The sequence below is a fragment of the Lynx rufus genome, unplaced genomic scaffold, assembly GCF_022079265.1.
Source record: "Lynx rufus isolate CCGP_SWC_20201006 ecotype Redwood Valley unplaced genomic scaffold, mLynRuf1.p SCAF_5, whole genome shotgun sequence".
NCBI classification, from domain to species: Eukaryota; Metazoa; Chordata; class Mammalia; order Carnivora; family Felidae; genus Lynx; species Lynx rufus.
Window position 1 is genome coordinate 139,545 of NW_025814867.1, and position 19,695 is coordinate 159,239.

General features: G+C 41.6%; 1 protein-coding gene across 8 annotated transcripts in view; it reads right to left on the minus strand.

Moving 5' to 3' along the window:
- Nucleotides 1-1,768: 1,768 nt before the first annotated feature.
- LOC124526042 (zinc finger protein 660) overlaps nt 1,769-19,695 on the minus strand; it is a 28,450-nt gene continuing 10,523 nt past the window's right edge. For 3 of the 8 annotated variants that reach the window (XM_047098742.1, XM_047098744.1, XM_047098741.1), the window contains one exon: nt 17,555-19,483. In XM_047098742.1, coding sequence (XP_046954698.1) covers nt 18,042-19,483 — 1,442 coding nt within the window. In that variant the 3' untranslated portion in view covers nt 17,555-18,041. Of the gene's footprint in view, nt 3,258-8,684; nt 8,776-10,189; nt 10,294-11,398; nt 11,473-17,554; nt 19,484-19,695 lie in introns of those variants that run through there. The other 5 variants (XM_047098746.1, XM_047098747.1, XM_047098748.1 and 2 more) reach the window with 5 other exon arrangements.

The following is a 19,695-nucleotide window of genomic DNA, read 5'->3' on the forward strand; positions in this document are numbered from 1 at the left end:
AGATACAATTACCTTTCACTCAGGAGAATCCCAACTGGCCTCCCACTCATGTACAGAACCACCATGGCAGGCAGAGGTACTTTGGTATAATGAAGAAAGCGTGGACTTAACACTCAGATCTGAGTTCAAATCCTCATTCCAATCACTAACTAGCAGTCACCTAACCTCACTGAGGCTCAATTTTCTTGTACAAATGTTATGGGGATAACAATACTTCACTATGTGCATAAGACAAGTGGCATTAGGCTTAGGGATTCACTGCATACAAAGAAAGAGGAGGACCACATTTAAGAATGAGCAGATTCTAAGTATTCCCAGATGGATTTAGAGCTAAGGACTTAAAGGTTTATATATTGGTTGAAAATGGGTTAAGGCCTTCTCAAAGGACCAGACATAAAGAAAGGCAGAGGAAGCTAGCAAGCGCCTGTAGTACTGACTGCATAGCATCCCGCCCTTCTTTTGAGAAAGGTTTTTCTCGGTGATAAAAGGAAGAAAGCAAACAGATCAGAAAACCTCAGTTCGTTTCCTCACTTCCTGACTTTGAAACAGAGTTGTGTGAAGAGAAGAGCTTGTAGCTATAGCCAACATCTTACTACCAGGAGGCTCCAAAAATGAAAGCCAATGTGCTGAAAATTACGGAGTTAAGACTTAAGTTTAGTGAATTGCTCAGTTGCCAAACCAAACTTGGAACTGTTTACCTCTAGCCTTCCCCATAAGTAAACAATCAATGTTCTTAAGGTTTTCGCTACTAGTACTTGATACTGTGTTCATTACACCCAAAAATGTCCTAAATGCTACCTTACGTAAGGGTTTTCCTGAATCACTCTACGTGTTTAGAAACACTGCTCCAATGTCCCATACTTAAGCTATTTTCATTTACTATGTGCTAGCCTTGTCACACAATACGTGCATTGTCTCATTAAATCATCACAACTCTGTGAGATAGGTAGTTATTCCCTTTTTACAGATAAGTTGAAGGCTCAGAGCAGTTAAATGACTTGTCCAAAATTGACAAGCTAGTATGTGGCAAATCTGGGATCAGAACATGTCTCTCATTCCAAAGTCCGTGCTTTTAACTACTAAATTGTACATAACGTGAGAAGGCAGTGTCTTTCCCTAGTTTTAGATTATGCTGACTGCATCTTTACAGGTTAGGAACCTGCAATTTGCAATTTCAGTTTCATAAGAGGACATTTTTTTCTGGTTTTGCAGACATATGTTGAAAAAATGAAGCCTCTATTATCTGCAGATCCTTCAACAACTGTGGGAGAGAATATAGTGAATTTTTGCTGTTCTTTTAACCTAACAGTGATTAAGTGGATTATACATCATGTTGACAGCCTGTAAAGTCAGCTTATTCTAAAACTGCAAAAGATCAATAACTAGTGTTTATGACTTAATAAACAGGAAATAGGCTCTGAAAGGAAACGACCTCCTCATGGTTCCACTGCTACTAAGTGCCAGTATTAAGGTGGAATCCCATGAGTTTAGGGTCTATGTTCTACACACCTTCATAACACTGCTGAGTGAAAATGAGCATGTACACTCATTGCAATTAAAAAAATACTGTACTTTCCTGAATATAAAAGTAGTACATTCTCATTGTACAAAAGTCTTTAAGAAGCATAGAAAAGTATATGGAAGAAAATAGAATTCGCCTATAATTCTATCACCCAATGGTAATCACTGTTAACATTTTGGTTTGGTATTATTTCATTCTCATTTTTCTCCTATACGTAAATTTTTTTTTTTTTAATTTGGATCAAACTTGTTTTTTCTTTATCTTCCATTTTATACAAATAATTTCCCCCATGGCATTAAATATTCTTTAAAAATGTTTATAATGGCTGCAAAACCATCATGTGGATAGACCATTATTCATTTAAACCCAGTGTTACTGAAAATCTAGTTCTCTTCCTTCAGTTATATATGATGCTGGCATGAATATCCCTTTGTTAATCTTTGTGTACTTCTGGTAACTTCCCCTGTATGGAGTCTCAGAAATTGAAGTAAGGTTGATAATAATGAAAGCCGGTTTTTCCAAAAAGTAGCAGTTAGGCCTACTATCCACAATACATGTCATTTATGAGGTTTCCTTCTCCTCGTTATGTTTTCTCTGGTGTTGAATAAGCTGTGAGCTATAACGGTAGGCCTTCCCACATTCACAACATTTATAGGGTTTCTCCTTAGTGTGGGTTCTCAAATGTAGAATAACTTGAGAAGTCTGTCTGAAGGTTTTTCCACATTCATTACATTCATACGGTTTCTCGCCAGTGTGAACTCTCTGATGATCAATAAGGTTTCGATTAGAAGTAAAAGCTTTCCCACATTCATTACACTTGTAAGGTTTCTCTCTACGGTGAAGTCTCTGATGTTCAGTAAGGGTCTTCCTTAAAATGAAAGCTTTTCCACATTCATCACATTCGTAAGGCTTCTCTCCTGTGTGAATTCTTTGATGGTCCATAATCTTTGTATTAGAGACACATATTTTCCCACACTCCTTACACTTGTAAACTTTTTTTCCTTTGTGCATTCTCTGATGTTGAGTAAGGTTTGAACTACGGCTAAAGGCTTTCCCACACTCAATACAAGTGTAGGGCTTCTCCCCAGTATGAACTCTGTGATGTGAAATAAGACCTGAACTCCGACTAAAGGCTTTCCCACACTCCTTACATTCATAAGTTTTCTCCCCACTATGGATTCCCTGGTGCCGAATGAGGTGTGACTTACCACTGAAAGATTTCCCACATTCACTGCATGTGTAGGGCTTCAGTCCAGTGTGGATTCTCCGATGAACCACAAGGTTGGAGCTATGACTGAAGGCTTTTCCACACTCTTTACACTTATAGGGTTTCTCCCCTGTGTGGATTCTCTCATGTACTGTAAGGTTTGCACTCTGGCTAAAGGCTTTCCCACACTCAGTACATACATACTGTCTCTTTCCAGCATGAATTTTCATGTTTGTTGCAGTATCCAAGCACTGACTACCATCTTTTTCAGATTCTTGCTCACTCACTTCTGTAAGTGTTTTATTGTCTTTAACTGTCTTATGTCTGAAGTTTCTAGTCTTTCTCCTCATTTTCTCTTGCCTGAAGCATCACATTGGCCTCTTGAGTCTTCTCTTTCCTTTCAGAGGAGCTTTCTAAATTTTGACTTCCCTGGCAACACCTCTGTAGAGTTCTCTTCAAAGTGTGAGATTCTGACTTTTCAGGAATGATACTTTGGAATCAACACCTCCTCAGTCCCAGTTTCACCATCTGACAGAAGAAAGAGAAATTGCACATATCACCCATTCTCTACACTAGAGGAAGGAGAATTATCCAAAGATAACAAGATGTGGTAGATCACAGGGCCTTACAAGGAAGAGGAAGTGTTCAAAGTCAGAGAGAACTGATTACAAATAAGATGAGAAAAATAAGGGCAGACCCAGAGGCCGAGGTAAAGGCTTAAGGGAAGACAGGACAGGAACCCAACAGGTCCAGGATCAGGATCAGCAATGAGTAATATAAAATCCACCCTGGTTTCCTCCTATCTTATACTCTACTCCCAGAAGTGGAGTCATCTAACTAACTCCTCATCTGGTCCCTAGACAAAATGAACTGAAAGATCCTTAGTTCCCCAGCTCTTCAAAATAGTTTGGCTTTTAGTTCTTGCTGACTGATTCCCCTAATACCAATGATATAGTGACTGGCACAAAACAGATGCTCAAGAATTGTTTCAATGATCGGCAACTGAGATTGTCTTGGGGTATGACTAAGATTTCATCTTTTGCTCTAAGTCCAGGTATGAGGCCCCTATACACATCTCTGTTCTTAAGACCTGTCTTAATAAGGGGTAACACAGTTCTTCCAATACAGAGCCTACTGGAGCCTAGTCACACCATAGCCTACTTTGTAGGGATTGCTCTGTAGCTGAATCTAGCCACATGTGCTCATTCTGCTTCTCATCAAGCTACCACTCTGACAAGCTATCACTAAATCTACAGTGTGAAACTCAGAGGCTGAGGGGGGGAACAGGATTAGCTAAAATATGGCATGGGAAACTCTGATAAGACCTTGCATGATACAATGGTAAAGTATCTAATAGTGGCAAAAGGGTGAAAATAGGAGACGGCACAACCAAAAGGGGCCAATACATGAAACCCATGTCAGGAATGAGCAGGAACTTCCCAAAGAATTTAACATGAAACTTGGGACATACAGGTAATCCTTGCATATCTCAAATATGGAGAAGATTGGGTCATAAAAGGAAAACAGAAAGATGACTGCATGATACGAACACATAATTAATGTTCCTTTTACTATGTTCCTTTCCAGGCTTGTCCATATTTATAGTTATATAATCCCAAATATATGGTAGATATAATTTGGTATCCTACTTCTCCAAGTTTTCATATGTAATCTTCCACATTGCTATTTAATCATAAGATCATTTTATGACTATATAATACACTGCCAACTGAATTCATTATCATTTACCTACAATTTTGCTAGTGTCAGACATTTCTGTTGCTCCCTGAGGTTTAACCACTGTCAATAATGCTATCATGATCACTTTTTATTAAGTCTATTAATTTATTTTTGAGAGAGAAAAAGAAAGCATGGGGAAGGGGCAGAGAGTAAGGGAGAGAGAGAATCTGAAGCAGGTCCCACGCTGTCAGCACAAAGCCCAACTTGGGGCTCAATCCCACAAACCATGAGATCACGACCTGAGCAGAAACCAAGAGTCGGACCCTTAACCGACTAAGCCACCCAGGAGCCCCTATCATGATCACTTAAACAAAGTTTTCTTCCTACTGAAATATATTCCTAGGATAAAAGCTCTACAAGTGAGTTATTGAGTCAGAAGAAATGAAATTGTTTTGTAGTACTGCCTTTGCCTTTCATAAAAGTTTGACCACTTTCCATTGTCTCATAGCTTTGTGATAAACTGAGTCACACTCTCTGAAGGAGAAGCATGTCCAATGGTGAGTGCTCAAGACCAGCGAGGAAGGAAGAGAAACTCCAACTGAGGTTAGAGTTCATATCTCAGGAACATAGGTGCCACTGATGCCATACAGGGACACATCCATACGAACTTGTGCCGATGATATAAGGGGGAGGCAGAGAAAATGATGGTAAGGGGGCGGACTCTTGTCAGGATCCTGAAGCACACTCACATCCAGCTGCCGCTACCCCTCCTAATCAAACAGGAAGAAAATCAGTAAGAAGCTAGGGGCCTGCAAAGCAGAGTCAGACAGTAAGTGAAGCCACTTCCAAAATTCTCTCTGAGAAAGTTGATGGTTCTTTTTGAGTTGTTTTTTCATTTGTAATCTTCTCTGAAACTTTTCTTCATACACGCTTTAAAGTAGTAATTACTGAGCATTCTACTTTGTACAAATCTCTGTTTTGGATCTAACAGGGAAACTTTTTAAAAGCATTATTGCAGAAAAGGAGAAAAATACAAACTAAAAGTAGAAAATACACACTCTCGGTAGTATGAATGAATGGATGGATGAAAAAGTGGGTAAGTTTATATATTTACTGTTATTGAGGGCTCTAATCTTGCTAAGCAAACTGTGTTCTGCTAACTTGTATTTTTTAATTCTTTTTGTAAGTATTACTTAGGAAAAGTTGGGAAATGACTTTAAAGGAATGGATTCCCATAACTACTAGAACAAAGGATTTTAGAGATTCAGAATGAGACAATGCCTTGAAGCCAGTATGTCTCATTTCTAGGCATGACTGATCTGAAGCTTCCCAGTTAGCTAGTGACATAACTATTCTATTGCTCAAGGCTGCTATGGAAAAGATCTTGTTGTGGCTTTCAAGAAAGAGGTATCCATGGAAAATGTTAATAGCCAGGTATTTACATGGCTAATCCCCAATATGACTGTATTAGAAGATGTGACCTCTAAGGAGGTAATTAAGGTTAAATGAGATCATAAGAGTGGAACCTTGATCTGACAGGATTAGTGTGTCCTTTCAATAAGACATGAGAGAGAGCTCACTTTTGTTTCCACTCCTGCCTCCCCTCCCCCCAACAAACTGAGGACAGCCATATGAGCACACAGTAAGAAGGTGGCCATCTATAAGTCAGAAAGAGAGTCCTAAGTCCTTACCAGAAACTGAATCAGGTGATCACCTTAATCTTAGGCTTCTAGGCTCCAGAACTGTGAGAAAAGGAATGTCTGTTGTTTAAATTACCCAGTCTATGGAATTTTGTTACAGCAGCTTGGGCACACTAATATAAGCATAAAGTATCACACCTACCTTTAAGGAGCTTACAATAGAATAAATGGCAAAAAACTAAGAGACCAAATTAAAATTTATGAAGTACCCAATTAGGAGGTGAAGGGGGCTAGGGAAGGGAGTGATTACTGGGGCCAGGAATGCTCGGAGAAAGGTGCCTTAAAAAGGCAAACCTTTGGCTGAGCCCCAAAAGAGGAAGGAATTGTTTCCTCAGAAGGAAATGGGAAATGACTTGCACAGGGCCAGTGTACTTAGAAATAAGTGGGAGATTACACTATCACATAGCTTCATGATGTGTGGGGGGCCAGGCCCTGGTGCCAGGCTGAGACCGGGTCGAGCAATGTTCCCCGTTGACTCAAGCCAACCCGGTGGTTCCCCCTCCCATTCCCCCACTTTCAAGGGCATACGAAAGCCTTGTCAAGGCCGAGAAAGTTAATTCCTGAAGCCTGTGGTCTGCAGGTGTTGGCACTAATGCTACCTCCCTTTTTCTATCCCAAGTCAGATAGAAACAAACATGGGAATTGTGTTTTGCTAGCAATCTTATCAACAAGGTCTTGTGACCCGTCTAGAAAATGCGCAAGAAACACAGAACTAAATGTTTTGGTTGGCAGCGATTATGTGAAACCTGTTTATTCTTAGAATGACCTGACCCATAAGAGTCTGGTTATAAAAGATTGTGTACAGCAGCAATAAAGCCGTCACTTGGGCCATCAGCCCAGGGGACCCTCCTGTTCCCAAACTTTCTCTTCTTTTTTTCTTGCATTCCCCTACCCTCAGGCCCCTGACCTCGGTGTTTGTCCCGCCGGTCGCGACAATGATGGTGAGAATTCTGTCCATTTTGTTCACCTTTGTCTTCCCAGCATCTAGCACAGTTCCAGGCATATAGTAGGCACTAAAAAAAATTTTTTTTCATGAACAAATAAAGGAATGAAAAAATTACGTTGCCTGAAGTCATATGAGCCTGAACACTGAAATTATGGGGCATATATGGATATAATTTAATATATATTATATATTTGATATATAATTTGAAATGAGTACCAACCAGTCTCATTTTCTTTCCCGATTCTATATTCTTTTTCTACCTTGCTGTTCTCTCTCACTCTCACTTGTCAAGAATACAGTTTTTCAAGCATTATCATTCATTGTCCCTCATCCCCATACTTCCCTCCACATCCCAGCACATTAATATTTCTCTCAGCATCATGAAGTAGAAAACTGGAGAGAGGCAGCTGGGTATCCTATGAGTCGTATTTGAGGGATATAAAAAGAAATAATCCAAGAGACGCTACCTAGGAGTAGGGTGCTCATATATCCTGGTTGTCCCAGAACAGTGCTGGTTTATACTTGCTATTCCAGCATCATTAACGGCAGCCCCCTTAACTAACAAAAGTATACCAAGTTTGAACAATAAGTTTTCTATCATCCTACATAAAAGTGAAATTGGGAATAGAATGCTTTAGGGTATAATATTGTATGTCAACTACACTTCAAATAAAAATCTTAAAAAAAAAATGCTTTAGGAAGATTAGCCTGGATGGGTTAGAGGTGAAAAAAGGAATGGAGGAAGGGAAATGAGTTGAGAGACAACTTTAGGAATGCAGTATGGGTGACCATTAAGGGGTCTGCCACTTTCTAGGTGCCCAATAAATGTTTGTTGAATGAATGAACAAATGAATGAGATAGTCAGACCCCAGTCCAGGATAAATACAGGATAGAGAACAATGAAGTCCAGCTGTTTCCAGGAAAGCATACACTTTTATCAGACTAGATACAGAGGATGACTAAAAGAAAGAATTCAAGGTTATCAGATCCAGATCTAAATATCTATAATGGTAGTGTCACTGAGAAAGATGAAGATGTAGGAAAACACTTCAGATAAGAAAAGGAAGAATATGTCAGGAATGCAAATTTAAGAATAAGAGGTGACAGAGGAAGTCATGAGAAAGTATAAGCTCACTGAGATGGAGATTTGGGTTAGAAGAGTAGGAAGGGAGGAAGAGAAATGCACAAGGATGTGCATAAGGAAACCCAGGGCCGTTCTGGGGGACCGGAGAAGGAAGCAAGACTTATCAGATCAGGGAGGGCCAATCCGAGGAGAAACTGGTCAAATGGAAACCTAACTATTTGTCCTCTGCCTGACTGGATGGAAAATTCCCTCAGAAAACCTGGAAGAATTCCCAGGCACTAGGAGGGAAAGTGAACTCTTGGCTGAAGAAGTAGGAGCAGGGATAGATGAGACCACAGAGCCAGCAGGACACTAGAGATACCCAAGCAACTGTGCATAAAAGCACACTCTCAGACAACTGGTAAACGGATGAGAACCAATGAGGCCCCCCAGATTTCTGACCCACAAATCCCTGAGATGGATGGGTGAGTGTTCTGATCTTAGGACCACCATTCAGTTCAGGCTGTGAGAAACTCACAAAGAGCAGAAAGAGAAAGAGGTTTTACCTTGGGATGTTGTATTCCCTTAATTCACCACATCACCTGCCTGTTCAGGTCCCTCTGAGCAGTGGTCACATGGCCCTTGGTTACTGATTGGCTGCAATGGGGTGAGGAATAAGAGGGAACACCTGAATATTCCAGACAGACAGATGAATGAAAGATAAAAACGAGGGTGCCTGGGTGGCTTAATCAGTTAAGCATCTGACTTCAGCTCAGGTCATGGTGTCACGGTTCATGAATTCAAGTCCCACATCCAGTGAGCTCAAGCCCCACTTCAGGTGAGCCCTTCTTCCCCGTCCCCCCATCTCTCTCTCTGCCCTTCATGGGTCTCTCTGTCTAGCTAACTTTCTCCCTCTCTCTTTCTGCCTCTCACTCACTTGCACCCTCTCTCTCAAATAAATAAATAAGTAAATAAATAAATTTCAAAAAAATCGAAAGGAAGGAGCACCTGGGGGCTCAGTCAGTTGAGCGTCCAACTTCAGCTCAGGTCATGATCTCATGGTTTGTGAGTTTGAGCCCCGCATTAGGCTCACTGCTGTCAGCACAGAGCCTGCTTCAGATCCTCTGTCCTCCTCTGCCTTGTCCCTCCCCCACTCTCTCTCTCTCTCTCAAAAATAAATAAAACAATTTTTTTTTTAACTGAAAGGAAAAAAAATAAAACAACTGGGAGAAAATATCAGAGGAACTACTTGACCTCAGGAAGAAAAAGGCCTGTGCCTTAAACATAAAACAAAGCCTGACGTCATGACCAAACTGGATAGATTTTACCATATAGAAATCTCTGTACTTCGAGGAAACACCTTAACAAATCTGTAATATAAACTAGAGTTGCTTTATACTAGAATTAATTGGGTGTATGTCTGTGTCACTCTGCCTCACAAGTACACACTCAGCTCTAAGCCCCAAAGAGCAAGGCCCATGGTATTCATATGTGGATCCCACAAAGTTCCTAGCACAAAGAGGGCTAAGTAAATGTTGTATGATTTGAAATGTTAGACAAATTTAAGATTTTAATTCAATCTGGGTGTAGGGACGGTGAGAATCGCATCTGACCTCCACTTGTTCATCCCTTTAGTGCTTCATACTTGTCTGAACACCGTGACAGTATATTTGCAATCTCAGCAATGCTGTCGCAATGGGGCCATGCAGGGGCCCCAGTTCCCTGAGAAAGTGACCTAGTCAGAGATTCTCAGAATGTCAGAGCTAGAACAGATCGTTCAGACCTCCTGGTGTCCTATATCAAAATGTCGTGATGGGGAGACCGAAACTTAGAGGAAAGCTGCGGCTCAAGTCCAAGTCTCCTGACACCCAAATTTGAGTTCAACTATATTACCTTTCCTCCCATCCCCAAACTCTATTCCTCAAGGTTCAGAGGCCCCACTCCCACTTCTCTGCTTCTTTCCTCCTCAGTAAATAGCCATCCAGAAATGCTCCCTTTCAGCTGTGGTCCCCTTTCTCTAGCATGTAGGATTCCTGTCCCCAGATAACAAATTTCACAGCATAGGTCTCACCTGCCCAGCACAGACAGCCTCACTTCAAAGATCTGCCCAGCACAAATCTTGCCTGATCTCTTCCTTGAGTTTGGTGTGGAAGTTCCTAATGGGATGCTGAATCACTGTAAACAGACAGAAATGATTGAGTTCTCGGAGAGCTCAACTCCCAGTGGACACTCAGGGCAGTGTCGCATACTGGGCACCTTCCTTTCCCAAAGAACTGTGAGCAGTAAGGGTGATAATTCCCACTCTGAAGATGAGGAAATGAAGCTCCCAGAGGTTGAGTGACTTGACAACGGTTGTGCAGCAGGTGAGAGACAAATCTGTGTCTGAAGGTAATCCTCGTTCTATCAAACTACAGTTGCTCCTTTTCACTTGTTCTGTTTGATATCTAAAAATTCCCATATTCTTCTCTAACCGCAAAATAAATTCCAACTGCAATCCAACTTTTTCCAGCAGACGTCTGCAGCAGAGGGATGAGAAGGGAACCTTGCTGAGTCAAATATCTTTAAAGAGAAAACTAAGCCCTTAAAGGGAGGATAAGAGGAGAATGTTTTGTTTCTTGTTTTTTTAACAATTACCTATTTCTGAGAGTTACTGGCCCTCACAATTCGTTTTGTGTTTTCAACCTCTCCAGATTCCCAGACTCTGCTTCTAACCCTTCAAGCTTATTCCATCTCTTCCCTACCAGAAAATACCTCTGTTTTGTACACAACTGTAACCACAGGACCTAGCATCTAGTGGTAGGTACTCAGTGAGGACTTGTTGAATGAATGAATGAATGAATGAATGAATGAGCGAGCAACCTTCGGGAAAACCCTGTCCTCCTGAGTTCCTTTCCTTCCTGGGAACACAGCGGGGAACGGACCGGTGTTCCGATTCAAACCGGTGTTGAAGACGGGTTGTGGAGTCCTTTGAGCCTGGCTGGGATCTCGACTGCTGTGACCAGGGCAGCCTGCTGACTAGGGGCGGGGATGACAAAGTTCTGTCACCACTATCAGCTCTGTCAGAGCGAGCAGCTACGCGAAGTGAGAAAGGAGACCCCGGACAAAGGGGCAGCACCGAACGCGGGGAGGGAGAGGCCCACGGAGAGGCCCACAACTACCCAAGTAGACACCTCCCTCCCTGTCGCCGCGCGTGCTGCCCTCAAGGAGGCCCGGCTCCCGGGCGGTGGCCCCACCCACTCCCAGAACGCGGACCGAGCCCCCACGCCAGCCTGCCACATACCCCTCACCGAAAGCGCCCGACCCACATCTTGGAACACAGCGGAGAAGGAACTGCGTCACGGACTCCCCACTAACCCCCCTCCTCACCCTCCGACCCTTCTAGGCATCTGGAGGTTTCCGCATCTCTGTGTCCCGGAGGCTGGAGCCTCCCGCCCCCTCAGGAGACCTCTTGCCCCGCCTCCCGCAGTTTTTGCCCGGGCATTGGCTGGGAGGATGAAAGGGCTGGGGGGAGTGCGGAAGATTAACTCTCGAGAGCTCCAAAAGGGGTGGAGCCAGGGAGAGACTTGGTTAGGGCGGGAAGAGGAACCAATCAACTGGGAAGCCTTTCTGTATCCGAAAGGCTCCCTGAAGTCACGTTCATCTTTCCTTGCACAGATCCCGTGCCTTTCAGCCTCAAAGCCAGGTGCAGTTACCGCTTACCCGCAGCGTATAAAAATACGTATTGCGTGCCTACTGTGTCACTGTTTTAGACGCTGCAGATGAGGTAGTGAAGAAAATGAACTCGCTGCCTCGTGAGGCTTACTTTCGAGTCAAGGGATGCAATGATAAATACCTCTGGGGGAAGAGTATTCCTAACAAAGGGAACAATCAGGAGCAAAGGCCTTGTAATCAGGAGGGAGGTGGGGCACACATTTCAGTCCTTATAGACCATAAGGACTTTGGATGTGTCACAAATAATATTGGAGGGTTTGGGAACCAAGGAGGGACATGATCTTACCTTTTTCTTTTCTTGCCACATATTCAAGGTTTATTAGCTATTAGATACAAAAGAAGCCAAGAAACTTGTTCCCACAAATTCTGCAAATTTCTTGCTGGTAGTCCCTGGTCATTCTGACAAAAACCTGACATGGACATTTCACTAGATGACATAACGTTTTAAAATTTTGCTTTAGCTGCTCTGTTGAGAACAGCCTGTAGGCGGGTGGGAGTAGAAGCTGGGAGGTTGAGGCTATTGTAGTATTCCAGATGAGAAACGATGAAGGCTTGGATTAGTTTAGAAATGATAGAGGTGATGAGAAATGCTTCTGCGTATAAAGCTGATGCTTGAACAATGCAGGGGTTAGGGTCACTGACCCTGTGCAGTAAAAAATCCACATATCACTTTTGACTCCCCCCAAACTTAGCTAGTGTTAAGCCTGTTGACCAGAAGCCTTACAGATAAGTCAATTCATACTTCCGTAGGTTATATGTATTATGTACTGAATTCTTACAATAATACCAATTTTTTCCTAAAATTTTTTTTTGTATTCCCAGGCTACACAGTTCTTCTGTGAGTTTTCTCAAATTGCCCACATCTCCGAGTTTTTCCAGTAAATTTACTGGAAAAAAAAAAAAACCACATATAAATGGACCCATTCCAACCTGTGTTGTTCAAGGGTCAACTATATTTTGAAGGCATGGTCAACATGATTTGCTAATGAATTGGTTGTTGGTTAAGGATGACTCTACAGTCACTGATGTGAGCAACCAGAGTAAGTTTGCCTTTTAGAAATAGAGTAGACTGAAAGAAGAATGGTTTTAGGGAAAAGGATCAATAGTTTTATTTTGGATGTGTTAAGTGAAAGATGTCAACTAGACATCCAAGTGAAAATGTCAAACAGGCAGTTGGAATGAGAGTGTACCAGGAGCTCTCTTATCCATTAGCTCACGTAGGTGAAACAGCAACCCTGCCATATTTCAAGAAGGAGACTGAGAAACAGAGATTCAGAGAAATGATAAGACTTACACAAGTTCATGCCCCCTAGTTGATCCTGGACGTAAAACTCAGGTCCATGACACTATTGTCACAACATCAAGAAACACTTAAGAAAAATATTCATGTACATTAAGACAGTTATGACCAATTAAGTCTAACTTTTCATGTATTCTTTTATTTGAGGGAGGGGTCATTAATTCTGATTCAACATGGTAACTCTACATTTGGTCCCAGGAGGTAATGATTACTCCTTAATATTCTAGCCCAGTTGTTCTCAAATTTTAGAAAGCATAAGAATCAGTTGGACCCATGTTAAAAATACAAGTTCCAGGGGTGCCTGGGTGGCTCCATCAGTTAAGCATCTTTTTTTTTTATGTTTATTTTTGAGAAGTGGGGAGGAGCAGACATAGGGGGACAGGGGATCTGAAGTGGGCTCTGTGCTGACAGCAGGCAGCCTGATGCAGGGCTTGAACTCATGAACCATGAGATCATGATCTGAGCCAAAGTTGGACGCTTAACCAACTGAGCCACCCAGGCACCCCAAGCATCTGACTCTTGATTTCAGCTCAGGTCATGATCTCACAGTTCATGGGATCAAGCCCCACCTTGGGCTCTGTACTGTCAGTGTGGAGCCTGGTTGTGATTCTCTCTCTCTCTGATCCTCCCCTGCTAGTGTGTGCTCTCTAAGATAAATAAACTTAAAAGAAATACAAATTTCAGTGCCCCTCATTCAATTTGTTGCCTTTATCTAAAAGCGTATTCTTTTTTTCCGACAAAAATCTATTCACTCAGTCCAAAATGACATCACTGTTCAGAATCAGGGTATTTTGAGGGTTACAATTGCCTAAATATTCAGCATTTCCATCTTTATCATGACATTTGCCAGCTAAAGAAATTCCAACTCATATTTGGGTAAATGAAGTCAATATCCAATTATTCAGGTCTTACTTTATTGGTCAAAATAGTGATAATGCAATGCTTCCCTTTGGAAATTCAGCCTATTTGAGTATAGGTCTCTCAGGCTGTTAGAAAGGATCAAGATACTTCACTTCGAGTGATATATGCACCCCTATGTTTATTGTAGCATTATATACAATAGCCAAGATATGGAAGCAATCTGTGTCCATTGATAGACGAATAAATAAACGTGCTATTGATAGATGAATGCATAAAGATTCTTGTTTGGGACAGGGCAGGTAGGGGCACACCTTTACCTCTGCCCCACTACAAGCTGTTCATTAACTTTGACTCTAGCATATTGCTCTGGACAAATCAGAGGCCCCTGACCAGATGTGCAACTTCTCTTATTCCTGCAGACGGTTGGGAATTGCCCAGCTGTTCCTGATCCTACTGTTCAAGTATCCCACATGTTCACTCTCAGAAGAAAACTTAGGGAACCCCTGAGACGAGGTGAATTGTCTAGTTTTTCCCACGTGGCTCTCTAAGGTCTCTTAAAGAAAAACCACAACTATCATTGCTCCAGTGCTCCTCACTAGGATAGATGTCCATAATAAACATACAGCTCAGAGAATACAGTTGTTAGTGGTTTAATATTTAGCACCATGGCAGCTGCCATGACCACCTTTTCCATAAATGGCCCCTGTAACAGACCGCATACATCCCAAATCCTAAGGGCACCAGTGTGGTGGTTCCCAAGGAAAAGCTTGAGTGTCACCAATTTTTGCTCACTGCCAAAGCAGCCTGAATGCTGACTGGAGAGTTTCACTGGTGGTGTCTTCTTGACATCAGGACATGCTCTATGACTTGCCAGGGCCGCTACAGTTATGATGTAATTGCATTTGTTTTGGCCCCTCCACCCTTGGGAAGCAACATAGACAGTCACAGACATAGACAGCAACATAGAGTCTCAGTAAGGGGATATAACATTTTTCAATTTTTTTCCAAAATGGGACTCAAAGTATATAATTAATGTATACAATCTAAAGGCTGACCATGTACCTTTGTGCCCCATGGCCCTGAGCATGCAGCTATGGTTACCACTCCCTCTTCAGTCTAAGGGGAATATATATTGTCCTGTGATTACTTTGTCTAATAATCTCACCATAGCCAAATATTGGATAACTATTGACTCTGTTCATCTCCATCCACAATCCATATGGCACCAAGTTGGCATTCAGTTGGGAAACTGGGTATCTGTAAATGTATCATCCATATAGAAGACAATGCAACTGGAAGGGATCTGGAGGAAAAGCCTGTTAGATTATAAGATTATCATTGTTTTTAATGAGCCAACAATTCCTAACCAAGCAACACTTGAGGAAGACCCACAGGTCAGAAAAGGGGTGGGTCATCATACAGCTCTTTCCTACTGTGGTTTCATGTAAAGCATTCACATGCCTTAACAGGGGATCTGTACCTCATCTTACGTAGCCCTGTGCATACATTAGTGGGAAGACTATTGTGGTTCAGTAAGGAATATCTACATTGTCCTATTCTAGATCAAATAGTTGTACCATTAGTTACCTGGAGCCAGCTGACATGACACCTTCTCTTTATACAGCTGGAACAAGTGCTTCCATGAGGCCCCATCAGGCTAGAAAATGTCCTAACGTTAGAGTCAGAGGACGATATTTTCCATTAAGCAAAAGCTACCTTGTGAATACTCACAATTTGTCCCTAACAACTAGAGGTTTTCATGAAGTGAAAGTTTTCATGAAAGTATCCTTCATAGCAGGAGGTCAATGCCTTGACAGAAATGTTTCCCATTTAGTACAGAAATGGGTACTGAGTATTGTCTAACTCAGTAACTTTTTAGTACCCATAGTCTCTTGACCTTTCCTACTAGATTTAAAAGCGGAACAATTAGGGTTGGGGATGTAGAGTATAGGTGTGGAATATTTTCTTTCTGTGCATAAGAGGTAAGAGGATAATGTGCATATGAGGTAAGACAATTAAGTGTCCAGCTCCTAGCACCTTTACTGTCATATCTGACCACTTAAACTATCTCCCGGGTATAAATTCACACTAATTTTTAAAAATAAAGTGGGGGTCCTTTATGCCACTACTTAACAGTCCAGTAAAAATGATTTCTGGATATACATTACCAAAATTTACAGAGGGAGAAATCTAAAGACTACAACCACTGAAGAATCAAAATGTTGCTAAAGATATGTCCCTCCCAATTACCTCCTCCTCAAAAAAGAATCTGGCCACTATTTTTAGCCTTCAATGAATAATTCCCACATTATGCAAACTATTTCAGAAAACAAAAGAGAAATAAACTTTCCATATACATTTTGGAAAGCCAGCCAAACCTTAGTAAATTAAATCTAGTTTTCTACATTAAAAAAAAAAAAAATCATCACAAACAAATGGATTTTATTCCAGGACTTCCAGGAAACTTCAATTATTTGGAAGGTTGTCAAAAAAATATGAATTACAAAAAGAATAGATGACATACACCAACACATTTTTTAAAAACTTGATAGAATTTAGCAACTCTAAGTGTAATCATTGCTATAGTGGGTACTATGTGCCAAGAGCTGTTCTAAATGCCTTATACTTGCTAATGAACTAATTTTATCCTCACAACCATAGCTTTAGTTTACAGATGGAAGGACTGACACACAAGGAAGCTAAGTGACTTGGCCAGGGCCACATACCCTAGATGAGTGGTAAGCCAGGATTTAGTTAGGGTACTAGGCACAAAATCAGTGTTCTTAACTACTGTACTATCTTGCTTCTTCTAAAAACAGGAATAGAAGGAAACTTCCTAAACACAATAAAGTACCAGAAACCAACAAGGAAGTAATGGTGGCGAGATGTCCAGAATACATGGGGAAGTTCTCAATAAGGCCCCCAAATGCGATATTCTACAATGAGATGCTGCTTCCATCTTTAGAAGCTTCTACTCTAGTTGGGGTGAGAACAGGGATATCAGGCCCAATTTAAGGATGGTCCACCTAGAGAATAGAGTTTTTAAAAATTATTTATTAAACAACTACTATATGAAAATTATCTATATGCTAAAAGAAATACATATCATATCTAGCCTCAAAGGGCCTACAATAAGTTGATATGAAAGTATACACATACACACTGAGAATAATTGACAAGGTAGTTTAACAACAGTTGCACCAGCTGTAGCACCAGCTAATTGGAAGCAGTAAGGTCAAAAAAATAGATGTTTAAGAAGAATGACAGAGGACTTCAAGAAAGCCTTTTAGTGATTAGAGGGATCTGAAAGGATCTAAGGGACATACATTAGCAAACAGGAAGAAAAGGTTTTATAGATAGGGAACACAGGTGATGAAGGTCTGGATTATTGTGGAAGTTTAAAATCTATAGGGATGGGGCACGTGGGTGGCTCAGTTGCTTAAACACCCGACTTCGGTTCAGGTCATGATCTCACAGCTCATGAATTTGAGCCCTGCGTCAGGCTCTGTGCTGACAGCTCGGAGCCTGGAGCCTGCTTCAGATTCTGTGTCTCCCTTTCTCTCTGCCCCTCTCCCTTTCCTGCTCATGTCCTGTCTCTCTCCTTCAAAAATAAATAAACATTAAAAAAATTAAAATCTATATAGGGAGAACCTTTGCCAAGAGTAAAGGAAAAGATGAATCTGACTTGGAAAGTGACTTATGCAGATGGTAAAATGGAGGAGATGTAGCACACTAAGAAACATAGAATCGCTGTCCTTGAGAAGCACACAATCTGATTATGGGATACATAACTAAGAAACTGGATTTCTCAACAAATCCAATGAAAGAATGGACAAACGAATAAATGAACTTATAAGTACATGAAATGTGTAGTCCTTACTTTACCAAGACTGAGAAAGGATTACACTGTTGACTCCCACTTTCCTACCTTCATGACCCACCAGAAAGTATGCAGAGAATGGCACATTTTGAGGAGCAGTTTTAAGAGATCAGGATGAGCATCCTTCTTATAAAAAAAAGCTTAATTCAAAGTTCCTTGGAAAATCATGCCTTAAGAAACTGAGCGAGCCAGACCTGAATGTTTGTCTCCGATGTGAGTTCGCTGGTGGTGATTGAATGTGGAACGCTGACTAAAGGCTTTCCCACACTCAATACACTCGTAGGGCTTCTCTCCAGTGTGAACTCTCTGATGTACAATGAGCTGTGAGCTGTCACTAAAGGCTTTCCCACAATCACTACATTTATAGGGTTTCTCCCCAGTATGGGTTCTTTGATGTACCATGAGACTGGAGCTATAACTAAAGACCTTCCCACACTCATTACATTCATAAGGCTTCTCACCAGTGTGAATTCTTTGGTGAATAATGAGGTGTGAGTTTTGATTGAAGGATTTTCCACACTCGTTGCATTTATAGGGCTTTTCACCTGTGTGAAGTCTCTGATGTCGAATAAGACATTTACTGAGACTGAATGCCTTACCACATTCATTACATTCAAAAGGTTTTTCTCCAGTATGAATTCGCTCATGATCAACAAGTTGAGAGTTCTGATTAAAGGCTTTCCCACATTCACTACATTTGTATGGTTTTTCCCCAGTGTGGAGACTCTGATGTCGAATAAGACATTTACTCCGACTGAAGGCCTTGCCACATTCATTACACTCATAAGGCTTTTCGCCAGTATGGATTCTCTGATGATCAGTAAGATTTCTATTAGAACAGAAAGCTTTCCCACATTCACTACACTTGTGAGGTTTCTTACCAGTATGAAGTACCTGATGTCGAACGAGACTTTTACTCCGAAAAAAGGCCTCACCACACTCACTGCATTCATAAGGTTTCTCTCCAGTATGGGTTCTCTGGTGGTCAATTAGTTGGGAACTCTGAGTGAAGGCTTTAGCACATTCATTGCATTTATATGGTTTCTCGCCATTATGGAGTCTCTGGTGTTGAATAAGATGGGAGCTGTGTCGGTAAGTCTTTCCACACTCACTGCACTCATAGGGTTTTTCCCCTGTATGGGTTCTGAGATGAACTATGAGCTGAGAGGTCTGCCTGAAAGTCTTCCCACACTCATTACACTCATAGGGTTTCTCTCCAGTATGGATTCTCTGGTGCCCAATGAAGTGCGAATTCCGACTGAAAGCTTTACCACATTCATCACACTGGTAAAATTTCTGTCCCTTGAGAACTCTCTGATGTTCTGTAGCACTAGAGGACAGATTTGGATCCTTATATTCATCACATCCATCTTTTGTGGATTTACCTTTATCCTTGTGTGTTAGTTTGAAGAAATCACTTTCCAATCTGCTCCCTTCCTCATCTGACGGTTGCCCTTCCAGCTTCTCTAAAGCACCTTCACAGGCAGTTCCTGCCTCTGGTTCCCCAGAAACCACCCCACAGAGGCCTCCTGATGTCCCATCAGATGACCCCAGTCCTTTAGAAACTTCCTGCTTTGCAGGCAAATCTGGACACTCCATCCTAGTCTCATTTGCTGCCAAAAGAGAGAAGAAAACAACTTTTATTCATTTTGCATCCTATTAAGGAAACAGAATCATCAGGATCTACGTATCTGAAAAAACCTTCACATTAGGGGACACATTAAGAGGCGACACAGTAAGAACAGGACAAAAGTGGGAACTAGCTCAAGTTTTTCTTCATGGACAGAAAGATGAAGAGGGGAAGGACGATGGGGGGGGGAAGGGA